General features: G+C 36.4%; 2 protein-coding genes across 3 annotated transcripts in view; one reads left to right on the plus strand and one right to left on the minus strand.

The window, feature by feature from the left end:
- The window catches only part of emei (transmembrane protein 161-like emei), a 47,659-nt gene extending 33,805 nt beyond the window's left edge, over nt 1–13,854 (minus strand). Inside the window, exons 1-2 of the mRNA XM_081749219.1 lie at nt 13,677–13,854; nt 2,718–2,821 (exon numbers count right to left, since the gene is read on the minus strand). Of these exons, the coding sequence (XP_081605345.1) occupies nt 2,718–2,821; nt 13,677–13,679 (107 nt within the window). The 5' untranslated portion in view covers nt 13,680–13,854. The remainder of the gene's footprint in view (nt 1–2,717; nt 2,822–13,676) is intronic.
- A 1,607-nt stretch (nt 13,855–15,461) lies between these two features.
- sw (cytoplasmic dynein 1 intermediate chain short wing) overlaps nt 15,462–26,071 on the plus strand; it is a 159,714-nt gene continuing 149,104 nt past the window's right edge. For both annotated transcript variants that reach the window (XM_081749222.1, XM_081749230.1), the window contains exons 1-2: nt 15,462–15,613; nt 20,088–20,226. In XM_081749222.1, the coding sequence (XP_081605348.1) occupies nt 20,128–20,226 (99 nt within the window). In that variant the 5' untranslated portion in view covers nt 15,462–15,613; nt 20,088–20,127. The remainder of the gene's footprint in view (nt 15,614–20,087; nt 20,227–26,071) is intronic.

Here is a 26,071-nt window from a genome sequence, read left to right on the forward strand (position 1 = left end):
TCAATCTGATCTTGATTCTAATTGAAATGATGATAGAACTTCATTAGCTATATATATGCAATTTTATAATGTACAGGTCTTTGACTCCTGAGTTATATAGCCTATCCAAATTTGACAGAATACTATATATCGCATTCTATCGATTAAACTTAACCGATCTTGACCAACCTCGGCATGATGATATTCCTCGCTGAGCTCGGTATGCATCAGAAATATTATCGTATGTAGACCATTGGTTCTTGAGTTATAGGTCATCAAATCTGGGTTTGGTTTTACTAGAATAAAGATCAGATTTCTGAGCTTTTGGCATATATGGCCATGTTAACCCATCACGTATGAGGGATGACCAACTCGGCGATCAGATTATCCGAAGATAGGGAGGAAGGAAGCGGCCTGGAACCTGTATGTTAGGTACCATCCCGGCATTCGCCTAGTGTGCATGAGGAAAATCTCACTCACGATAGCTGGCTTGAAAAAGGCTTTACACTTTTCTCAATCGATTGTCCCCACCGGGAACCGAACCTGGGACCGTTTGCACCAAAGACGAGAGCGTTATTGCAAGACTACGCTACACGGGGCCACTATGAAGAAATTTCACTAAATCCAAATTTGATCAAATACGATATGGTGGTACATGTTGAGGATCTTAGTATGCACTTGAACTTAATATCAATCATTATGGTAAATAGATCTTTGCTTTCCGAGTTACTGGCCATCGGAGTTCCAGTTTGAACTTACTAATTAGTGAAACAGCCTGTACACCATACTCTCACGGTCTGCACACCGTGACTTTTGACATGCATATTAAGCATGTTAAGGTGTATCAACATTTTAAATCTGATCAATTGGAGACCTTCTGTTCCTGAGTCAAGAACTCGGAACTGCACTTAGCGAACCTGTTAAATGAAGAAAAATGAAAATGAAATAAAATTTTCAAGTTTAACGTCTCACGATTATGCCCTTTACGGATAGGCAAGTGAATGGTGATTGAAGAATTAGTGGAATGAGAATATGGGAGCAAACGGGAGAACCTCGGGAAAACCCACGGACACGACGTTGGCCACCCCAAATTTACTTGTTTAAATGAAGAAACAGGGATGTATATTTATAATAATAGATTTGCTAAAGATCAATGAATGACGACTTTTTTCTTTGTTTTGTTTCATAGGAAAACTTACTTTATTTTCCACTTTAAGAATGATATACCTAGTTATATCAAATACGGTCACAAAGTTTGGAGTGTGGCGCTGTAGGCGTCCGGAGTGGCACAGTGCTGCCATCTGTGTATAAAGCGGAAGATGCATGTAGTGTGTGAGAGACTGTTCATGACATACGTTGATATCGTACTGAGTTCTGATGGAGTCGGGCGATTACGAAAATCGTGTAGCAGTAATTGCACTACACAAGGTCGGGAAGACAGCAGGTGAGATTTTCAACCTCCTAAAACCCCTACAAATCAGCAAGAGATTCGTGTATCGTGCCATACAGCAATACACCGAGACTGGAACGGCAGCTGACCGCGCAAGGAGTGGCAAACCACGAACGGTACGAACCCCGCAGGTCCAGAAAGCAGTCGCAGCAAGAATTCGAATAAATCCTGTTCGAACATAAAGCGTGATGGCTGCTGAGATGAACATCATCAGAAATTCCATGTCTCGTGTGCTCAGGAGTGACCTAGATCTACGGGCGTACAAGAGGCGGACTGGTCACTTTCTGACCTAAATATTAATGCCGCAGAGGGTCCTTAAATCAAAGAGACTGTTGCGGCGTTACGCCAGCAATCTGCACAGAAAGATTCTGTTCACTGACGAAAAGGTGTTCACAAATGAGCAGGCCTACAACGCCCAAAATGACCGTGTGTATGCCACGTCATCTACTGCAGCTGCTGAGGAAGCTCCAAGAGTTCAGAGGGCACATCATCCTACCTCAGTGATTGTTTAGTGGGAAGTGAGCTACTCAGGCACAACCCAGCTGCATTTTTGCTAACGAGGTTTTAAACATTCTACCAAGGCGTACCAGGACACAGTGCTAACAAATATAGTGAAACAACTGGCTGCTACCATGTTCCCTGGAGAAAGGTGGACCTTCCAGCAGGATTCCGCTCCAGGCCACAAAGCGAAAACAACCCAGGACTGGCTGGCACGGAACGTCCCCGACTTCATTTCTACCGCTGATTGGCCTTCTAGCAGCCCGGACCTTAACCCGTTGGACTACAAACTTTGGGCAGTCCTTCAGGCAAAGGTCTGCCATAAACGGTATCCATCTGTCGACAGTCTGAAACAAGCCCTGTACCCGAGCAATGAACAATTTTCCAATGGATGTGGTGCGTAATGCCAGTGACCAATGGCCAGACAGACTTCGTGCTTGCAACAAGGCCAAGAGGGGACATTTCGAAAAATGATTCGTGCGTCAGGTGTACAACATATCAATGTAAAACATGACCAAAATAAATTACTTTGGTGCTAATACTCTCTGTGTTATTCACATTCAAACTTGTGACAGTATTTATGATATAACTAGGTATATTATACACACATATTATTATTTGCTCGGATGAATAATCATTCTGTTGATAACATATATCCGCTCCTTTGAGTCATTTCCTTCCCAAGTTTTTTTGTTTCTCTCGCTTTATAAAGAAAAGAACATCACAGTTACTATTATTTGCATAAATGAAATATAAACAAATAATGATAGACTATAGAAAATAGACTTACCCTGTGGAACATAACAACCATCGACCTAAAGAATAATGTGGTCCTAACTTCTGTAGTATGCTAGCAACAACCATTGTTATCACGAGCTGCGTTCCAAACAGTGCCTACAAGGAATCAAACGAAAGAGGAACTGAAAATTTCGTTTTATTAAAAGGAAAATCAATAAACAAAATACTGCACATAAATGCTGTCGTAGTATTTTGTTAGACACAAACTGCACATATGTCGTAGAGTGTTAGAACACAAGGAAATAGCTCTAGTTTTATTGGGAATATATAAAGTTACTAATACAACATATGGAATACATTGAGGTACAAAACTATACTGATAATTTTATATTCCTATATGGAATTTCATATAGTTTCCAATATTTCGGGCACTTTAAGTGCCTGTCTATTTTCAAGGACAATACGCAGTTCAAATTATACTAAGCAATAAGTTCTTCTCATGTTTTGTGCATCAGTAGAATTTTTAACAAATTTATATAAATTAAAAGATTCCACTGAAGTTGATGCATAAAGCATGTGAAGAACCGTATTCCTGAAGTTAACATCCCAAAGAACCACCAGAACTTTTGAACTGATTGCCAAATGTTACACTGCAACGAAATTCCTGTGAACGTATGAGCAAATTAAAACCATTATAAAGTAAGTCTGCACAATTTGATTTCAGTCGGAGCAACCCAGTGTGTTTGTGTTACGCCGCGAACAATGGATTTGCAGAAGTTGGAGCACGATTTGTTGGACTTCTTTGAGGAGGACCAGGACATATTCCTGGCTGAACGGATGACAAAACCTGGATTCAACATTGGGATCTTGAGAGACAACGAGGTCCAACAGGCTGTTTCCCAGTGGTCTGCAGACATGACAAAGACTTTTCCCTGGAATTTCCTCGCTGCCCACAAAGTCGCGACGGTGCATAGACCTCCATAGGGACTACATCGAAAAACAATGATGACCAGATGAGCCTATCTGCACTCCTTCCTGTCTAGATAGATAACTTATTGGACACCCCTCGTATCGTATAGTTAAGGAAAAGAAACTATTAATATTAGACACTCTCCTTACCGACCCTCGCCTAGTAATGAAATGTTTTCGTTTTACCTGGATGTATAATGAAGCGAATGTTATTGGGGGGGGGGGGGGGGGGTCCCTTCCTCTTTAAGTTTAACAACATAATATTTTACTTGGGATTGCTTATAATGCTTGTTGGAAAAATTGAAAGAATAGTGTAAACGGGCGGAAAAGAAGCTATATCCGCAGTGATAAGGTAAGCATTTACTGTTTGCAACACTTAACACTGTAAAAGAACTACTTCTGTCCAGTAATACAATATAGATGCATACGTATTTAGTGAAGAACGAAGCAAGCATGAATATAAGAAATATTTCTGAATAACAATCTAAGTAAAGTGGGAAAATGAAACAGAAATAACTGTGGATAAAGTACATTAAAATAATAATAATAAATTAATAATACAACGTTCAGAACTGATTCATGTGGTGTGTCTTCCGGTCCACAAAAGTGTCTTAGCCCACAAAGGTTATATTTACATGTTAGGAAGATTTACAGGAGAAATGAGTTGATATTAAATAAGAATAATTGATTTAATTTGAGAGGTCAATGGATAATAATAATAAAACACTGTATGGAAGTGAGAGATGTGAAAGACTGTACTATTAGTAATTAGCAGAAGCGTACGAATACAGTAATATTTAGCAGTTTTGAGTTATGTTGGGTTTATGTAGTGGATGTCGCTGTGAACATTGTGTGAATGGTGTAAAGTGTCGATTTATACAAACAGTCAAAGAAAGTGGTGATTGTGATTAAACCTAACCCGAAGACAACCTAAAATTAGCGCAATTTTAATTTCTTTTCTCAAAAAAGGCTGTTCTTTCAAAACTAAACATATGCCGCACACAAATCTTGTTCGCAGATAGGCAGAATTCATTGCTTGGATTCACTCGTGGAGACAATTCTACCAAACAGAAAATTTATACGTAAAATACAATGTGCAAAATTTTTCGTGAAAGAATGAGAATGTGAATATGCACAGTATATTGAATTTTGAATGGTAGTAAAAGTGTTGTGTGTGTAACTAATTGCTGAAGCGAAAGGTGGCAGAATACAAGGACGCAAATTGGCTAGAAACAGATGGTGGAAATTTTCCGTTCGTACGTTAGTAATGGACGTTTGCGATGACTGTAAGACGGTTCCAAGCTCTAATATACTATGAAAATGTAAGAAATCTGTTAAAATTTGGTAGAACCATCTGCTCGAGTAATACCCATTGCTTTCGCCAGTAGCTAATTTCAACTTGCGGCATATGTGAATTGTCAAAATATTAAATTAGCTGTACTCGGCTGTTTATCATGATCTGAACACTTTGCCTCATTTCGTAGCATAATGTTAGTGCAAAAGTTTGTAAATACATTACATCTTTCAGGTAGGGTGACCAGACATACTCTTTTTAAGGGTATTATACTCTTTTCGAGGTTCATATACTCTATACTCTTTTTTCTTCCCAAAAATATCGAATTATACTCTTTTATGGCATTTTCAATTTCATTTAACGTTTAATGCATTTTCCCATTGAAAATCGCATTTTTTTCCCTGTAAAAACTTGGACGTTGACAGCACTGTTTAGTACTTCGTAGTAGCAGACCTGCTGCGCTGTGCTGCGTTTCTCGTCCTTGTTGCATTGTAGGGTTGCCAGATTTTCTTTTGGCAAAAGAAAAAAATAATTATATTATTATAATAATATAACTAAACTGTTTTTATTAGTTAGTACTAAAACTATAGTAAAGACGGCAAAATTAAAGTGATAGATTTATCCAAACTTTCAACGTTTTAATTATTAAATTGTTAATTAAATTGATTGAGTACCTGGAATGATTTATATTTTCACAATTTATATCTGGTATTCGTACAGTTCATGGCACGGGGTTTTGTTTTCCCTTCAAAGTGAGTCAGTTCTTAGTAGTGGGAATCGCGCAGTGATTATCATTCTAATTAACGTGCGTACGTACACTCAATCAATTATCAATCTATTATATTATTCGAGGATTGGAAGGATTTATTTTATTAACAATGTCGCGAGGAAAATGTCAGTATAATCAAACGTTCGAAATAAGCTATCCTTGCATTAAAAGAGCCCGCAGTAACGATGTTTTTAAAGCATGGTGCACAGTATGCAGGGTTTGAAAAAACCCGGGTTTTTCTGAAAAAGCCCAACCCACCTGGGTCCATATGGGTTTTTTCGGGTATTTTCGGGTTTTATTGGTTTTTTTCGGGTTTAATTGGGTTTTATCAAAATATTTCAATGTCTTTGGGGTAAAAGTGTTAAAATTGGATTTATATTTCAAGATTATCATTGTCACTACTTGCAACAATTTTCTATTCATTGCTTTTTTGAAAAAAATGGCAGCCATCTTGAAATTTTACGTTGGATCATCGCCAAAATATATACAGCTAATTTAGAGTATCTCGTGCTTCTACTCTAAAACTTTCGACTTAAATGACCGAAAATTGCGCTTTGTAGCGTGCATACCCGCTATTTTGAAAAAAATAATTGTCACCATTTTGAAATTTTACGTTGGTATGCCGCCAAAATCTATACAGGAAATTTAGTGTCTCTCGTGCTTGTTCTCTGAAAATTTATATTTAAAAGACCGGAAGTGATTCCCTTTAGTATGTGTGGTACAAGCAGACGAACGAACAAATGCAGATTGAATCATCCCAAAAGCCTCAGTGACGTTTGCCAAATATGAACACCAAATATATTAATTTAACAGCGTAAAATAAATCTTTTTTATTGTTGAAGTTCACTTTCGATACCTGGTGCGTTCAATTACGGGAATTTCCCGAGCACTTGTTGCAAGAGGGATCTCTCCAGAAAATTAATTTAAGACCATTAAGAAAGATATTTTTCATATTTTATAAAATAAACTAGCTTTTGGCTAGCTGGGGGCTCTGCCCCCAGACCCCCGAGTTTGCTCGGCCTACGGCCTCGCATTTCTTATCAAACGCCCTTTACGTCAGTGAATTTCGTGAACTTGCTCTTCATATTTCCTGAATCTGCCCACCCGGGGGCATCGCCCCCCACACACTGTCTTTGTTCGGCGTACGGCCTCGCATCTCTTGAATCCACAATTCTATCATTTCTTTTCCTATTTCAACTATTTAAAATATAAAATTTTGTATCCCAAGAAAACGCCCATTTAAATAACAAGGAAATTTCTTCATCACCCTTTAGACCCCTAAAAATATTAAAAATATTCACTTTTGGCTATTTTCCTGTCGGTTAGTCCTGGAATGCTATAATCATGCCAAATTTCACCATTCTAATCATGCCGGAAGGGCCTAAACAGTTTGGGGTGTAGAAGACTTCCCATATAAATAACATGGGAAACATTTTTCAGTTCCTCATAAAACCACTCTACGGTTGGAAATTTTTATTCCTGATGTTTCATTTAGGTAACACTTACGAAAACGTACAAGCATACCGAACTTCAAGATTTTATTCCAATTCTAAGTACCTAAAACATGAGATTATAAGTTTAAAAAAGGCCCATTTAAATAACATGGGGAAATTCATCCAATCTTTAGAACCCCTCTAAAAATTAAAAATATTCACTTTTGGCAATTTTCCTGTGGGTTTGTCCCGAAAAGCTACAATGATGTCAAATTTAACCATTGTAGCCCTACAGGAAGTGCTCAATAATTTGGGGGTGTAAAAGGTGTTCCATATAAATAACATGGGAAAGATATTTCAGTTCCCTATAAAACCATTCTAAAGTTGGATTTTTAAATTTTTACTGATTTACTTAGATATTGCTAAGAAAACGTACAAGCATACCGAATTTTAAGTTTTTATTCCAATTCTAAGTACCTAAAATATAAGATTATAGGTCAAAAAAGGCCCATTTAAATAACGTGGGGAATTTTTTCATCCCCTCTTTAGACCCCCTAAAAATTAAAAATATTCACTTTTGGCAATTTTTCTGTCGGTTAGTCCCGGAAAGCTACCATCATGCCAAATTTAATCATTGTAGCCCTACAGGAAGTGCTCAATAATTTATGTCAGCTCATGTAGTTTTATATATAGTTAGGATGTTTCAGAATGTCTTAAATGAAATTAAATATCTTCCAGCATAAAATAAATAGTTTTATTGTTGAAGTATTCAGTTCCGATGCTTTGTGCGTTCAATTGGGGGAATTTCCCGAGAACTTCTTTCGGGACGTGTTTTTTTCCTCCTCCCTCGAAAATGCAGCTCCCTTTACTGTACATAGAAACTTCCACTAGTACGAACGTTCGAATTCAGCCCTTGAAATAGTAAGCGGTACGTAGTTCGGAACTCTGAGCATCGAGTTTCTTAAATTTGAAGAATTTTTACGCTTTTGTTGGTGTTGATTCTACAGAATGCTTATTTGAAGAGCACCTACAAATAACTGCACTAAACTGTAGTTGTTCGAAAACTAAATTTTACTGAAGAATACTTGTGTTACTATCAAAGGTAAGAAATAATACGGCTTAAGTTTAGAGTTGCCCCTCCAGTCCAGAGTTGCCCTTGGACTTTGCAACATACAAAAAATAGTGCTTAAAGTATTAAAAATTGTTACATTTCACTTAACTTCAGTACTCCGTGGGTTTCACAAAAATTTAAAAGGTTTTCTTCATTATTTTTGCGCATCCGTTACACCTGTTCGCCATATTCGCCATATTTTACAACTACCATGCTGCTGAAACCTTCCGCGAATGCTTCCGCATCCGGCAAATAGTACTAACTTCCATATGTCTTTTCTCGTATTAAACATAACTCTCCTGACGAATTTATATTCCTAAACATCAAATAAAAAATTCAAATTATTATTTCTTACCTCATTTCTCCTGTAAATTTTCCTGATTTTTATAAAAAGCGGAGGGGTAACTCTAAACTTAACCCAATAATACTAATAGTTTTACTAATGCACTACATGTTTACTGGTAATACCGGCATCTATGGCTTTAAACGCGTCAAACGTATGAGGGACAACGTCCCTCGGCGTCGCCGAGTTGGCGAGCACACTATTCACGGAAAGTATTTTCTAAAATATAAAATTGCATTTTTTTCCTTCAAATAGGCTATAAGCATAATCCATATATTAATTTGTTACTTAATTATCTCAAGCTAAGGTAAGGTTTCTTTTATTCATTCAGTGCATTCAGAACTTTATAAAGGTCTTATGGTGAATGTTATATACCTTAACGGGAAACCATTCAATTCGCCCAAGGAAAGTCCAAAATCTGATAAAAATCACTTCCAATGTGATCACCTTGGTTGTATCAATAATATATTAACAAAAAGCTCAAAAACCCATGTGGGTTTTAAGGTGGGTTTTTTCAGGTGGGTCCAACCCGAAAAAACCCACCGGGTTTTTTCGGGCTGGGCCCACTTGGGCAAACCCTGACAGTATGCAAGAAGGAGTTCTCTATAAAAGATAATGGTAAATATAATATACAACAACATATAAAATCTAAGTCGCACACTCAATGCTCATCAACTTCCGAAGCAGGTAAGTTGGATAGTTTTTTTCACCACAGAATCTTCAGAAGAGTTAGATTTAATTCGACTAGAACTTGTGTGGTCATACCATAATTTTAAACATAACCACTCTTTTAGAAGCATGGACTGCACTAGCGAACTTTTGAAATCAACAGTGAATAAAAAATTTGCATGTGCGAGAACGAAAACGGAGGCTTTCTTAACAAATGTGGTGAGAGTGTGGTCAGAAAATATTTTAAGTAATAGTGATAAAAAGGCTTCTTTCGTTGTTGTTGCTTGTGATGCTTCCAATCGTAAAGCAACCAAACTCATGCCTGTTTTAGTGCGGTACTGTGAAGTAGATACTGATATTAATGTAAAAACGTGTCTTCTAAAAATTCATAGCATATCAAATGAAACCTCGGAAACTGTGTCGAACGTATTAATGGGTACATTACGTCAGTTTTGTTTGGAAAATAAGGTCATCGGTTTTGTAGCTGATAATGCACCAGTAAATTTTGGAAGCATAAAATATAAAACAACAGGAAACGTGCATAGCGAACTGGAGTGCAGGTTGAAGAAAAAATGTTTTGCCTATCGGGTGTGGGGCTCATATCCTTCACAATGGAATTTCTGTGGCGTGTTCGAGAGTAATACCGATCGATGTTGAGAATTTGGTTTGTAAAATATACAACCATTTATCAGCAGGGTGGAAAAAAATCATGATTTTTTTCAAAAAAATCATGATTTTTTTCAAAAAAATCATGATTTTTTTCAAAAAAATCATTTTTGTTGATTTTTTTTATTTAAATCGATTTTTTTGATTTAAATCAAATCTTTTTCTTCGTATAATACAAGTCGCGAACTGAAGAAAAAACATTAGGAATTAGTACTAAATGTTAATTATGCCATTTAAGTGAAAGTATTGGGTTTTAATTTTGAATTAATTCCCAATCGTTAACCTATTTCAATCCTAAACAATGTTTCTTAAGCATTAAGGAAAAAGTGCAGCAATGCATATCAACATGACACTTTTCTTTTCACGAAAGTTACTGATATTTGGCAGGGGCAAATTTTTAAACAATTGGAACTAGCTAGCGGCACGAAATACATATAAAGTACATAAATTTCGCCTAAAATTAACTAACTCACTCTATGACCTATGGAACCCGGAGGTTCAATGCCATGTTCACAAAAGCTCTCCTGACTTCTATCCTTAGTCAACTGAATCCAGTTTCTATTTTGTATTCTTATTTCTGCGAGATCCATCTTAATATTGTCCTCCCATCTGCACTAGGTCTTCCTAATGGTCGTTTTCCGATTGGACTTCCAGTTAAAACTTTGAAAGCGTTCCTACTTTCTTCCATTCTCGCTACATGTCCTGCCCACCTGAGCCTCCAAGATTTGATGACCCTAACAATGTTTGGTGAACGGTATAAATTATACAGTTCCTCATCATGAAGTTTTCGTCATTCCTCATTTCCGTTTCTTTTGGTTCCGAATACAGTAGAGCGTCGATTATCCGAACGTCGGTCAACCGAACGACCGCTTAACCGAACTGTGTACTCGCTCGCACCTGTTACTCTCCCACCCTACCGTCCATCATCCCCCTCACTCCCAAACCAAGTTTCCCACAGTAGTCGCCGCACTGAACCACCGCTGGCGGAACACTGCTTCTAATGGGGCCTTCATAAGGCGCTGCTGACCGGCCAAGCCGCCAGTCGCTGTGTTTCAACAATCAGCACACTTCTGTCGGTTTGGCACTGGCTGTAGAAGTACAGTCCAGTACAGTGCAGTACAGTACAGTACAGTTCGATTATCCGAACAAACCAGTTTTCCGAACACCCATGTCCCCCAATTACTTCGGATAATCGACGCTCTACTGTATTCGTTTCAGGATTTTATTCTCAAATACTTTCAGTCTGCGTTCTTCCCTCAGCGTAAGCGACCATGTTTCACAACCATACAGCACAACAGGCATAATTATCGTTTTATATATTTTAAAGCTTCAAATTCCTCGACACAATTCGCGACGATAAGAGATTTTGAACTGAATAATAACACGAATTCCCTGCTTTTAGTCGATATTTAATTTTTTCGTGAATATCGTCTTCTGATCCTATATTAGCCGATGGCAGAACTTTCTTTGTCTTTATGCGATGAGCTTTTGTAAGTCAAAAATTTTCTGCAGGAATTCCAAAATAAAAAAAAAAAAAATCAAGATGATCAGTTTCAGCAGAAGAAACACTTGTGATTGTTAAAAATATGCTTTATGTGACGTCAAAAACAGTTCAAATGCGAGTTGTCCGTGCATTTAATACATCTATACATAGCAGGCACGTTTTTATACTTTTCTGTTGGCTATTTTATTTCGTCTGACAATTTTTCTGCACAGGCGCGGCAAATTTTCTGCGATTTCATCGCAGATCGCGGCATGTTCTGCAATGGGGTCAAGTATCCACTTTATCAAAAGTATTATTCGATATTTTAACGCATCCAAAATTTGTCGTATTACGATCCCGAGGAACTTCTATGTATTTAGTACATAAATTTCGCCCAAAATTTTAAAATCAATTTTTATTTTTTGTTTCGGAGAGGGGATCGGACCCCTCTAAATACGCCCCTATTATCTGGAAACAAATAGACGTGGACACAAAAGAATTTTCATCTTAAATGTCCATGGTGATTTCCTCGTTGAAATAGAAATTTTAAAACCCTGTGTTACAAAGAGAAGAAAGCAGGGTTCACCCGTAACCCGTTCGAACGGGATTTTCCCTGATCGTTCCCTACATAATACTCGTTTTCATACTGTGCTTACATACATTTGAATCTCATTGCAGTATGACCATTATCTTTCATAATCGAAATAACAGAAGAGAAATGGGATTTTACTTACTTTCACTTTAAATTAATTCATTTCGGAATTTGATTTAAATCAACGATTTTTATTTAAAAAAATCAAGTGATTTAAATCTTGATTAAAATCGTGATTTAAATCAGACTGATTTAAATCAATCCACCCTGTTTATCAGTATTTTTACTGTAAGGACAGAAAATTTGAAAAACTTTTGTGAGTTCATTGGCTGTCATGGGGGTCTTTTGTATCACTCAAAGACGAGATTCTTGTCTCTGCTTCCGTGTGTAGAAAAAATTATACGTCAGTATGAACCACTTAAGAAGTACTTTTTGAGTGATGAAAATGCTCCAATAGCTATAGTCAATTTCTTTCGAGACGAAAAAAGTGAGTTGTGGCTGTATTTCCTGCATGCTCAACTTATCTTGTTCACTGAAACAATTACAAAAATTGAAAGGGAGGATATAACAGCGACTGAAGTTTGTGTTGAATATTTTGAACTTCTGAGGAAATACAAAGATATAATTGAACAAAACTTTTTTCCGTTTTCTGCTAGAAATTTACTTACGAAACTTGTAAAAGAAGGGAATATAAAAGAGGAATATGCCTACTCAGTGTCAAGAAGGTTTTACTTTGAAGTGATAACATACTTAGAGATGTGGTCACAACGTTTTTTTCGGAGAAGTAAACAAGATGAAATATTTACTACTTGACACATCAGATACCTATGAAGAATTTCAGGAGTCGTTTGCAAATTTCTATGAGCAGGTAAAACATGTAGACAGTTCGTTGGAATTCAGGGATAATGATATTTTTGACATTTACTGTGCAATATTCAGATGTGTTAAAGAACACCTTGAACAATGGGGAGAGAAAAGAGAGACAATGATGGGCAAATTGAAAATAGTGTCCAAAGATTTAGTGCGGGCTGGGTCAAATTTAAAAGTGATTGTGCCACTCGTGCAATTCTTGTTTACTTTACCGGGCACTATTGTTGATTGTGAGAGGCTCTTTAGTGCTATTAACACTTACTGGAGCGAGGAAAAAAGTCAACTCACAGTGTCGACACTGGAACAAGTGATAAAAGTGAAGTCCAATATAAACATGACCTGTGAAGAGTTCAGACTGGCAATAAATGATGACATTAACTTACTCAAGAAAGCAAGATCGTCGCAGAAATATGAATGATGGTGAAGTATTTAACTCATTTGCATGCGCATTAGATAAAATACTGTAATTCATCTTGTCTTTATACTTAGTCTTTTTTTTTGGATATACTCTTTTGGATTTTAAAAAATCTGGTCACCCTATTTCAGGTAAATATGAATGGGAATACAATTAAAAATGAATTACCATAGTACAAGTAAAATTTTGTGACATCAGTTTATGAATCACACTAGTATTACGCTTAAAAAACACTTTTTCATTCAGGAGTATAATATTTGGATATAGTATACGAGAGTGCCTCATCATTTAGCGAGGACTCACTGTTGTATACTATTACCAGGTTATTTATAAATATAGCACATGGGAGTGGGCCAAGTAGGGCACGAAGATATTATAACCAAAAGATAAGTCTTACCATTGTGTTGAATATGAATAAACGTATAGTATTACTGTGTAGGTCCAACAACTATTTCGGAATAATATTTTGTTTCATAAACATGAATATCGCAACATAATTTACTTCTTCCTGACATACACTATTCAATTTTCACTCAACATCGGGATCCGGTCGTCTTCTGTTAAAGTGGTACCGAACCATAGTTAGCAGGTCGTGTACGTAAAACTGCCCATTTGCTACTTAGTTGATTGGTACTATAACAGAAAATCTAATTGTCTGATTTCGGCATTTACAATTCTTAAATATCAGTAAATCATTTACTATAGTTATTATTAAAACAGATTTTGGTCAAGTTTAGGCCCACCACAGTTTTGCAAAATTTATTGGTAAAATTCAATACTCTGCATGGAAAGACATGTTTACAAATAACATATTTCTGCAGGAGGAAGAATAAAATAGTAAGTAATATAACTGTATCTAATACTTACAAGTATAGGGTTAGTAGTGTAAAATCATTGCAAGTGCTCTATCATGACTAAAATAAGTTAGTGCATATGAAAAATCAGATACTATTCTCCGCCGGTTGTGTGTTCATGCACAGTGAACAAAAAATGCATTGTATGGTTACAAGTGTAGTATCACTAGTGTGAAACTGTTACAAGTGCTATAGGAACTCGTATCATTGTTAAAAACTAACGTATCATCACTATTTTTCCTTATGCACATACCTACAGTCCAGGGGCGTCATTTCAGACTTCGCTTGGGGGGAGGTAAGAGCACCACCAACATAAGACTTTCATGTTTTGTACTAGTACATTAGTATACAATTGATTAAAGTATATGTGCTCCTCAAAGTCTTGGGGGGGCAATTTCTCCCTCCTGCCCCAGCTAAATGACGTTCCTGCTACAGTCACTGACACGCATGTTGCCTCCGAACTACCACGCGGGCCCGCAAGTTTCGCCCTACCTCGGTCAGATAGCATAGGTTTTGTTTTGAGTGCCCATCTAGCGCAGGTTGTTTTGCATTTCTTGTATTGTAGTTTTTATGACATATGTCTGTACGCTGTATTTATCCGCCAATCGGGAAAAAATATAATTTTTCCACAATTACTTCTTTTGAACTTCTGTATGTCAAGTGGGGTATTGTCATGTTACCCAGCAATCTTTTGAAGGCCAAAAAATATGTGCTCCTCAAATATGGTTACAAGTGGTGAAAGAAGTATAATTTTTCAACTAATCTTTCAAACTAGCTAAACTTGACGTGAACTTTATTATTATTATTATTATTATTATTATTATTATTATTATTATTATTATTATTATTATTATTCGTGCAGTTTACTATACGGATCCATAGTATAAGTAGTAATAGGAGTAGGGGTAGGGGTAGCAGTAGGAGTAGGAACGGGTTAAAAGCCCCGCAGGGGTTCGTTAGACTGTTCTCTTCATAAAATGGGCACATTAAAGACTTCCCCAAATTTTGCCGTACATTTTGCGCACCTTATTATTATTATTATTATTATTATTATTATTATTATTATTATTATTATTATTATTATTATTATTATTATTATTATTATTATTATTATACTCTTTTTTTATTACAGAGGATCCAAAAAGACTAATTTAACTTTAATTGACCCTCATTAAATATGTTTTGAATGTATACTTTTTCTTTTTGTTGTATAATTTTATTTAATCGTATTACCTAAGAAGCAGTAATGAAGGAAGTAAACTCTACTTTTAGTCAATAATCCTTACTATTTTGACCATTCACATTGGCTCTAAACTAAAGTATCCATCTTTGATGCTTTGTATGTAGGGTATTCTATTAATCTTTATTCGATGTGATCCTGGCAACACTATCAATTCCTGTAGGTGTCCGAAGAAAATGTCGGTGACGTGATGTGTTGAAAAAATATTGTGATTTATGTGTATATTCTACATTTGAATAGGTAATGTATGATTTTATCATTAATATGTCCAGTGTTAAGTTGTCTATATTCTATATTACTTAATTTATGTTAAGAAAAATCGTATGATGAAAGTAGGAAGGAGAATGGAGTTGGGCAATTACGTGCCAATGGATATATGTAGATTTAGGGAAAATCTTACTATATATCGTAATATGTGCTAAATTATCTTTAGTATTCGGAGCATGCATGTACTATGTGGGTAGGATGTAATATTAAAATGCGCATTTGCATTAAAAAATCCATATTCGAAAAATTGGAAGAAGTTATTATGCAGTAGGCCGTGGATCAATAAGATCGTGGGATGTGCAGTGACACTTGCTGTGCGTCGTTAGAACAGGGAGGGAGTTGTAAGGAGCAATATGTGTGTTAGCCGCGTAAGCAGAAGACATCTTCCGCAGATAGCGGGTCCGGAAAAGACACGTAAACTTGTTCTCAATGTTGTATTGCTATTTATCTGTTAACATCGTGTCGTTGGGCTTTCTTGGGGTGCTTCCGTTCCCTCCCACATTCTCATTCCACTGATTTTTGCATCATTCACTTAATCAGTCGACTCCTTTAGCCTAACGGGAATAAACGTAGGACGTTAAACTGACATTTAGTTTCATTTTCATTTACTAATCTGTTGTTATTTTAATCTATTTTATCAACAGTTAGTCCAGTTTCATTTCTGGCGTTCACTGTGAATAAATATTTCTTACTTTCATGCTTCCTTTCCTATCCCCGTAAGCATCTATACAGTTGTGCAAAGTTAGTTAAGAACTGTTAAGTGTTCCGAAGTACCAGGGTTGGCAAAAACCATGTTTCTTATTGAAAAAAAAACAAAAAAACCCGGTTTCTTGGTTTAGACCATTTTTTTTTTTTTTTTTTTGTTTAAATAATTTGCTGTATGTATTTATATCACATATGGATAGAAATAAGTTTGTTTCGCTTTGGTGTTGTTATGCAGTTACCAGGTTATGCTGAAAGGGTTTACATAAGCTTAAAGCGGAATCCAAACCCCTTCTCGGCTTACATCAGAGAGAAATTGTACTCTATTTGAACTCGAAACCGGGACTAATGGGCCACAAATGCTATACGTCTGCCGACTCACTCACGAAGGACCCTGATAAAAATACGTTGTATTGATCTTTCCATGTTAATATAATTGTCAAGAGTCATTTCAGAAGGACAAAAAGATTAACAGTTGCGCAAATGAAATCATTATACAAAATTACATATAGACAATTTCAAAATACTCCAGTGTACACAAGAAATAATTTAGTCCAAGTTAGTTTACTACGACTTTTATTAGTCCAAGTTAAAGAAATACAACGACTTAATTAGCATATCAGTAAGAAAAGGACTAAAGATATGAATTATTTGAGTCCACTTTGGCTCTATCCTATTTATACATAAATAGATACCAAAGATACTTTTGATTTCCATAAATGCGTCTCGTGGGGTTTGTATGACCCCCTCCCCCAAAAAAATTATGACATTTCAATGTTTTTTTTTTTTAATAATAAACATGATTAAAACGAAACAATATTTAGATTTTTCTTTGATTGCAGTTGCATAAGAATAATAATAAACGATGAAAAAAATCACAAAAGACATATTCATAAAATCAAAAAAAAAAAAAAGTTTGCTTTAGTAATGAATGGGGAATTTAGGTCTGCATACAATACGAACAATACACGAGAGTGAAACGTGATAACCACAAATGTGTGTTCCTCAAGATTTTACGAACACTTAAACTTTTACGAACATATTTCGTTTTCTGGTTTAAACCATTTTTTTTAACAGCTGGTTTAAACAAGCCAACCCAGCGAAGTACGCATCCTTACCTCACTGCGATGGAGGATATAGCTCCGAAAATGTAACTAAAAATTGGTGTACTATGTCATCCTTCCTTGTTGCATGCTGAGCACAAATACATTGTGTAGAAGTATGACATAAAAAGGACAGTGCATAAAACACAAAGCAATTTGTGCTAGGGCTTCTAAAAAACACGAATGGTATCTAACCGAGTAAGGGCAGAAACGCAGCAGAGGGCCCGAGCAGTAGCAAGGGATGCCTCCGTAGGAACCAGGCGCGTCAGCGACGTTGAGTATACGCATAAACGAGAAGAATGGAAAAACACTTAATATCACATAATCCCTATTGTGTCGTACAGCTTTGCGACACGTGTACGATCTGTTTGTACACTGCCTCGACATAGCAATTCACTACATCTTGTCTATGTGGTAAAGAGTACACCTTCTGTTTCTTATTTCTACATTATGATACATGTAAGATATAGCATCCAGGCATATTTTCAATACTTGTATAGTCCTGTTGGGAAATCAAGTAATACATTTCTTGCGTTCATTTTACAAATTATTGTCCCCAGAAATGGGATAGCACTAAAAATTTGCCCCATTTCACGACATTTATCTGAGATGCAACTCCCCTCTTACTTTCCACTTTACATTTCCGTAGGCTTGCCATACGTCCAAGTTTTAAGGAATTGTCCCGGTCAGACGGAGAAATTTAGTTTCTTGTCGCAAAGTTGTTTAACAACTTCTAGCGAATTTTCTATAGAGAAGTTTAATGGAAAAGTCAAAAATGAAAGGACTAATGCTCTGCAAAATGACTTTGCAATGACTTGCAGTGAATTCTTTGATAAAATAAACAACAATAAGTGCTTTTCGAGAAAGGTTCATTCAAGTGAAAAGTATAAGCTTGAATAATGTGTAGTACTTCATTCTTTCCTCCTCGTTTTGCGGATGTTAAAGTAGTTGTTAAATTTTGTCTTCAGCAGAAACAAGTCTTGGGAGAAATTAAAGTGCTTGGGAAACTAGAACACCAAATCTGACTACTGCACAGCAAATTTTGAGACTAAAATATCTCACTGTCCCACTGACTTCTGCATATTATTATTATTTCGTACTACAAATCAAAACAGTGTCTTTGTGAATATGCAGGTAAATTTATTTGAATATGCAAAATTTATACAGTGTAATTTTGTTTGAATTCTGAGTGGTATATTAGTATTAATGTTATATTACATAGAAATTTTCATTCTGTATATGTCTTGTTGAGTTGAGAATTTATCACGAAAGTTTTTGATAAAATATTGGCATTAACAATGTTCCGGTTTGAAACTTCAGAAATTTGGCAAGTCTGCTGAGATGATCAGCATTTTGTTCAATTACCCCCCTCCCTCCTCAAAAAAAAGTATTTTCAGAAGGTAATATTGTTCCGTTGATAGTACTTGTAACCTCACAGAACCTTATATCCTGACACCGACAAATAAATCTGGAATGGAGTACAGTATTATTCCAAAGTTTATTACACTGACTGATCGAGAACTTACAACATGGTTAGTTGTAAAATTCGCTGGCGCTGTAGCCCATACAAAAGAGTATGGCCCTTCAAATTTCACACGTCCAACTGATCGTGGTTACTGTATTGGCTCCGAATACCACGATTTCTGAACCGAAATTCGTGACCTGGAAACTGTCTTTATTGTAAAACACACACGCTGTAGCACGCGCTAATCTAGGTTGGTGTAAAAATTTCTAAAGTCGTTTACAGTGGCGGATCCAGGATATGATCAAGGGAGGGGCTAAACCATAATTTGCCGTTTTATCCAGTGTAAAGCAGAATTGAAGCTCATTTTATCTAGTGTAAACCTGTGCGTCAAGGGGGGGGGGCTATAGCCCCTTAGCCCTCCCCTTAGGTCCGCCCTTGTATATATATATATACAGGGTGCTTCAAAACAAAACTGACAAGGTTTGAGACGTGATTCCTGACATCAAGATAAGACAAAAAGAGTACAACATGAAAAAATGAACTTTAAAGGTTCATCGCTCCAAAACTATGCGACCTACCGTAGTCGGGTCAAGACTTTACTTAGGAACTAACATGTGCGCTATCCAAAAATACATGTTTCAGAATCCTAAATAATCATGCAACAATTTTTATATAGGAAGTTTGCTTACGGGCATATAATTTGAAGTACTCACCAACTATCTCTATAAAAATTGTTGCAAAAGTAACGCAGGATTGTAAAACTAGAATATTTGGATAGGGCACATATTAATTCCCAAGTAAAATCTTGACCCAACTACGGTAGGTTTCATAGTTTTAGAGTTACGTCTCTTTAAAGTTCATTTTTTCATGTTTTCGGCAGCTTATAACTCTGAAAGGAAGCATTTGTGCACCTAGGTGGATCTATACTTTTTGTCTTATCTTGGTGTCAGGAATCATCTCCCAAAAGTTGTCGGTGTTGTTTTGAAATACCCTCTCTCTTTCTCTGTATATATATATATATATATATATATATATATATATATATATATATATATATATATATATATATATTTAAAAAACTTGTTGTGGGTAGAATGGTTACATTTGTAAACATATTTCGTTAGATTATAAGACAGATTTTAGGAAGACTAAAAGTTCTATGATTTTTTTATTTCAGATTTGTTACTATTTGAATCTGTGCCATTAAGTTTATAATCATGTCTGACCGAAAAGCAGAGTTACAAAGGAAAAAGGAGAAGCTTCAGGCGATCCGAGAGGAGAAGGAGAGGCGGAGAAGGGAGAAGGAGCAGAAAGAGGTAAGAACACATTTCTTAATGAAAATTTCAAAGGAGTGTGAAGTTATCTACTTCCTTTGTACTGCACATTTGTTGTTATATTGGCATCCTGGCTTAAGGTTATGCTTCTTCGCTCAATAGTGTGCATATATTCGGTACATATTTTGTTGTATACAGCCACAGACTAAAATCAGTTTCAGTATTCGTTTTTTTTAGTTTGATGGTTTTATATGACCCACTAGGTGGACAGTATTAAATAATACATCAATAACAATAGCCATTTTCAGTCCACTGCTAGTTTAATGTTTTTTTTAATCCTTATTTTGGCCAATTCTTTTCTATATTACGTCTCTTGACTTTGTCACATCATCTTGTATGAGAGGTTTTCCTAAGTCAGTCTCTCTCTCTCTCGCTCTCGCTCTTAGTATTAACATAGAAGCATTTTCCCCATCATTATTTTTTTACATCGTGCCACGATAATAGTGTATTTTCATGATAATGTGTACTATGTCCATCATCTTTCTGATTCATGTCATTCTTCTATTTTCGTTGATTATTTTAGTATGTACTAGCTGAACTACCCTGTCTACTCAGCGCATCATTCTGATATGACCATGAATCTCCTTCCCATTTCTTCGCTATATCTAAGATGTCCGTTTACACACACAAGTGAAGAGCAGGACCACATACAACAAGAGTGAATTGCTATAGACAAGCGTATAAACCTAGCATTTTAATGTATAGATGTTAAGTTAAGTTCGTTGCAAACTTGGAGGAATGACAGAAGATTTTTTTCCCCTTATAAATCCATATCCGTCCGAATATGCCTCATTCCCGCTCTTGAGGTCTTTGAAGTTGCCAACATGCAATATGTTTAAACAAAGCGCCTGCAATGTCCATCAGCCCACCATACCTAACTCCTCTACTGGTTCTTAACAAGAATATGAACTCTAGATTCGCCCTAGTGACAATGTTAATCGTATGGGCTCAAAACGATCCGTAAAATGTTGAATACCGTAGAACAATGAAGGCACTTTTAAAAAAATGAGTGAGAACTGGCAGGTGTACATAAAATTGAAAATAGACAAGCGAAGACTACGTTTCTAGAGCTTGTAGTTTCCGAGATCTCATTGTCAAAAGGAATTGACCACAAGTATGTAAACCTAGCATTTTAATATGTAACTTCTTCTATGCGTCATAGTGTAATCTACAGGTCGGGATTAATTTTGATAGAGACCCTGTCTCGATCCATGTATCAAAACAGGTAAAATACATTCATTGAAACATAATGCTTTAGGGATATTTCCAAATTCACTTTTGTTATAATGGATGCTAAAACTAGCATACTATTTTTCTGCTTTCCCATGCTTCATATTCTATAGTGAATGCAACCTCTTGTTGCGGCACGAGAAAGCTCGTCATCTTTCAGTCGCCCCTTTCTTTCAGTTTTTGTCTTATCACTTTTGTAATTCTGACATGTAGTTTCTTTAGTATTTATGTTTACACATAATACTTGGACTCTGCTTCATGATTTTAAGACACATGGATGATTTCTTCAGTTATTTTTGTGACTTTTTTTTTTTTTTTTTTTTTTTTAATATTTCCGTATTATCTTGTTATGTTCTACGTGTTATATATTCTATATATTAGGTGATGCAGTGCTGTTGATCGTGTTTCTGTTTTCATTCTTCTTCTTCGTAGTGCTTTCATACTGTATAGCTGTTTTGTTACTATTATTAGTAAATATTCTGCTTGTTGGCACGTCCTGGGACTTTTTTTTGAGATTCGGGCTGTAGTTTCTTCCACGTTTCTCGATTTTCAGCTGCCTTTTTTAACTTATAATATTTTCTTATATATCCATAAAAAATTAATAGATGTTTCTGGTGTCTGTATCTACCTCTAGTGCTGTAAAACGGTTTCTTAAGGTAGTGGAAGTATGTTGCTATGCGCTTCAAGAATGATCCTGACTACATGTTTCTGATTTTACGGACTTCTTTCTTCTTTAGTTTGGTCTTAAGATTCTTCTTATACCTTTCAGTGCCACTTATCTGCATTGAATCTGTTCAGAACAATGCTGCCTTCAATTACATATTATCTGTTTGTGACATGATGAAATCAGTGTTGCTTGTTCTTCCATTTGGATGTCGCCATGTTCATTTCCTGTGATTGCTTTCCTTGTTGAAAAGACTGGCGTAATCTCAGCTTTGGCGAATTCTGCTGAAAGATTTCTATATCGTAGTTTCCTGTTGTTCGATTCTGGCGTTTATTTTGGCAATATGTACGTAATTGTTTTCTAAATCTGTAATTTTTTCATGCGTCTCGGACAAGTGAATAAAATGACTACTTGTGCACGTGGTCCTGGGTTTTGACCTTAGTTGAAAGTACTTGTTTCGGATACAACCCGAGTATGGTTCGCATCATGAAAAGCAGTAGGTCCTGTCTTATATAGTCGATTTCTTCTATACATGGGCAGTTTGGTAAATTCTTTGAACTTCCCCTGCTGGATTTTGCAACGGTATCTCTTCCTCTCACCATCGCTCTTTTGACAGCATTTGCGGGGTTGCGATGTCGCAGCACCCACTGTGTCTCTGTCTCTCACTCTCCCAATACTATCATTAATGTGAAACAGATGTTAGTCCTCCACATTTTTCTACAATCGAGTATTATATATATATAAGAAAACTATATATGTTAAACAACAATCTTCTAATCACTGACTGAAAGGATAGTGTTTGGAACAGTGGCAACTAAGTAGTTCACGTGGACTTGACGAGCGGCTGTCAAATGCTGGAAATGAGGGTTCGGTTGTCCATTTAGTTATCGGGGGTGTTTTCCACAAGTTCCCGCGGATGATGACTTTTTTATGGCACTAGCGACCACACGTAGAAGGCGGCATCCTTTATATACAAACTGCACATGTATAGAAGCAATCGACTTTACCGTCAGTACTGATAAGAGATTTTAAACAGTCAGTGAGATTTCTTCATCGAATTCTCCCACTTCGTTTTCTAAATAGCTTGTGGGAGCATCTCTGGAAAGTGTGACAAAAACTCTGCTTTTTGACTACCAGGACGGTTTATCTCCAAGACTGTTCTTCAGTTAATTATTATTATTATTATTATTTATTGAAAATCCTACAGTGCAGATCTTGGAAAACTTATGTTCTCCATAATAGAATTGGTACTTGCTCTTTAATTCGATTAGTTGGCTTAATTCGATTATGTCTCAGTTAATTTGTAGTCCTTTTTTCAGCTCCTGAAATATTGCTTCTAAAAGTTAGTGTTCCAGACATACTTCGGCTTTTTGTGATTATTGAAGAGAGTTGGAAGTGCTTAACTTAAATATTACTGTGTTAGTGATTAACGTTCCTATGTGTACTGTTAACGAAGGAGGATCTCCGTCTGTAAGGTATGAGTACGACCTCAGAAAGATGATTCGGACGGATCTTGGAGTGACCTTGAGTGCACATCTTCTTCCGATTAGCTATTTATAACATTTGTGTGGCTAAAACCACGAAACCCAGCGTGGACATGTGAAGATCAAAATAATCTGTAATTGCAGAAAACGTACACAAACTGAGAAACATGGAATATAGGTGATTAGTGATCCACTATCGTGTACTGTTCACATTTTTCATTTTATATTCATGGATACAATCGATAAGCTACTGTGGCTTATAAACTCGCTTTTTTCAGTGTCACTGGTGAACAAACCGTGCTCGTGGGTTTTCTCGGGTTTCTCCCGTTTCCTCCCACTTTCTTCATTCCATCATTTCATTCATTTCTCATCATCACCGTCTTCTTTAGCCTAACCGACATAACTGTGGGACGTAAAACTTAAAAGATTTCATTTCAGTTTTTTTTTTTTTTTTTTTTGTATCGTATATTAGTTATTCTATCGTGTATTACAACGTCTCTTTGAACCTGGTTAAAAAGTGATACTTCTCAGGTAGATAAAATAGACATATTTGTATGCTCACACGTCTCTCTCTTTCTCTGTGCTCCCGCATAGCGTAGTCGCTAACGCTCTCGCCTTCGGTGCGAGCGGTCCCGGGTTCGATTCCCGGTGGGGACACTCGGTCGAAAAAGTGTAAAACGCTTTTTCAGGCCTGCCACCCTGAATGAGGTTTTCCTTATTCACACCAGGCAAATTCCGGGGTGGTACCTAACTTATAAGTCCCAGGCCGCTTCCTTCCTTCCCTTTCCCCGGATAGTGTGCTCGCCGAGGGATGTCATCCTTTAAACGTGACGAGCTAAATGGCCTTAGCTGCCGAAAGCCCAGAAATCTAAATCCTCTCTCTTTCTCTCTCTCTCTCTCTCTCTCTCTCTCTCTATATATATATATATATATATATATATATATATATATATATACCTTAATAGTGCAATTTGCATATAACGTCCGGTAAAACTACTTCAGCAATAAGTTCTGGTACTTTTGACTATATGTCTGCAATCGAAGTTGGTTGTAGTTAAAATGAAGGACCAAACTGTAAGTTATAACCATTGAACCACTGATTTACTTTATATGACGTTTGTTCGTTGTGGAGAGGGGATTGTATCAATAATAAATATTACTCTTTTCTGATTCATTTAATGCATTCAATGAAGAATACAGTAGCTTCAAAACTGCTAGAAGTATTGAGTGTGGTGAATATGAAAAGTTACCAGAAACGTGATGTTATTTCTAATGGGTTTTCTAGTTGTTGTCGAATTTGCGAATTAACTTCGGATAGCAGGAACAGTGGAGTACACTACCGCAGAAAACAATGGTTAAAACGGACCGAGTTCTCTTTCTATGTTGAAAGCAAGTAGGGTACAGCGTAAAGTTCCGAGTACTGAGTGTAATAAAAGAATTTACAGTTATGAACAAGGAGTTTGCAGCCGTCACGTACCTTCAAGACCATTTTCCTCAGCTCTCTGAACCAGGGTCAGAGTGTTGTCATAGCTACACCGTAAAAGAAACGTAAAATCGATGTTTTGGATGATAATTTTAAACATGTGGGTATTTTTCCAGTAAAGGAAAGTGCTATTTAATTGCTATTTAAAACGAACAGTACTCCTTACCAGGAAATCCAACAACATTAAATTCTTGCATACTGCATTCTGTTTCGTAGCACTAGTTACTCTTTCTTCAGTCCCGGTAAGTTTGGATACTGAACAAATGACATGGGGAAGAAACCTCTCACCTGGCTAATTCTTATAGTCATTAGCAGAAAAACTTTTCTAGCGTTTAAATTTGCCTTTATGTTCCTCAAAGTCTTCAAATTTTGTGACAGATGGCAGATAAAAATACATCTTGCGATGTTAAATTCAGCAGACATAATCATACTACTTTACTACGTAGAAAACTATCATTTTATTGTTACACGCTTCTTAGTTGCGAACTGAAGTGTAATTTGTAGCTAGAAATTGTCAGGGTTAACCAAATGAGGGATTTCTTCACCATGCCATGTGTTTAGCATCAAAACTGCATCGGCGCTGAAGGAGTAACTACAGTGCAGCCCACTTAAAGCGAATTTCAAGGGACTATTACAATGTGTTCTCTATATCCGAACTTCGTTATAAACAAACTCATGAATTTTTCGGAATTAGAGACAAAACAAAGGATTTGATAATAAGCAGATACGTTTAGAAAAGAATATACAGCATTATAACATTACAGCTGAAGATAATTTTATTGGTTGTTGTGTTGCCTATCGTATATATTGCGGTTCTTCCTACCTGTTCAAGCACGTTTGAAGAAGTCTGTAATTTTCGTCTGAATCGTGTCTGCTGCCGCTGTTCGTAGCCACTTCCACAAATGCTGCTTCCACTTCCACAAATGCCCAAAATGTATTGGGCGGCACCGTGTTGCTGTGTACGAA

Source organism: Thermobia domestica, chromosome 2 (assembly GCF_964235325.1).
Source record: "Thermobia domestica chromosome 2, izTheDome1.hap1.1, whole genome shotgun sequence".
In the NCBI taxonomy this organism is placed as follows: Eukaryota; Metazoa; Arthropoda; class Insecta; order Zygentoma; family Lepismatidae; genus Thermobia; species Thermobia domestica.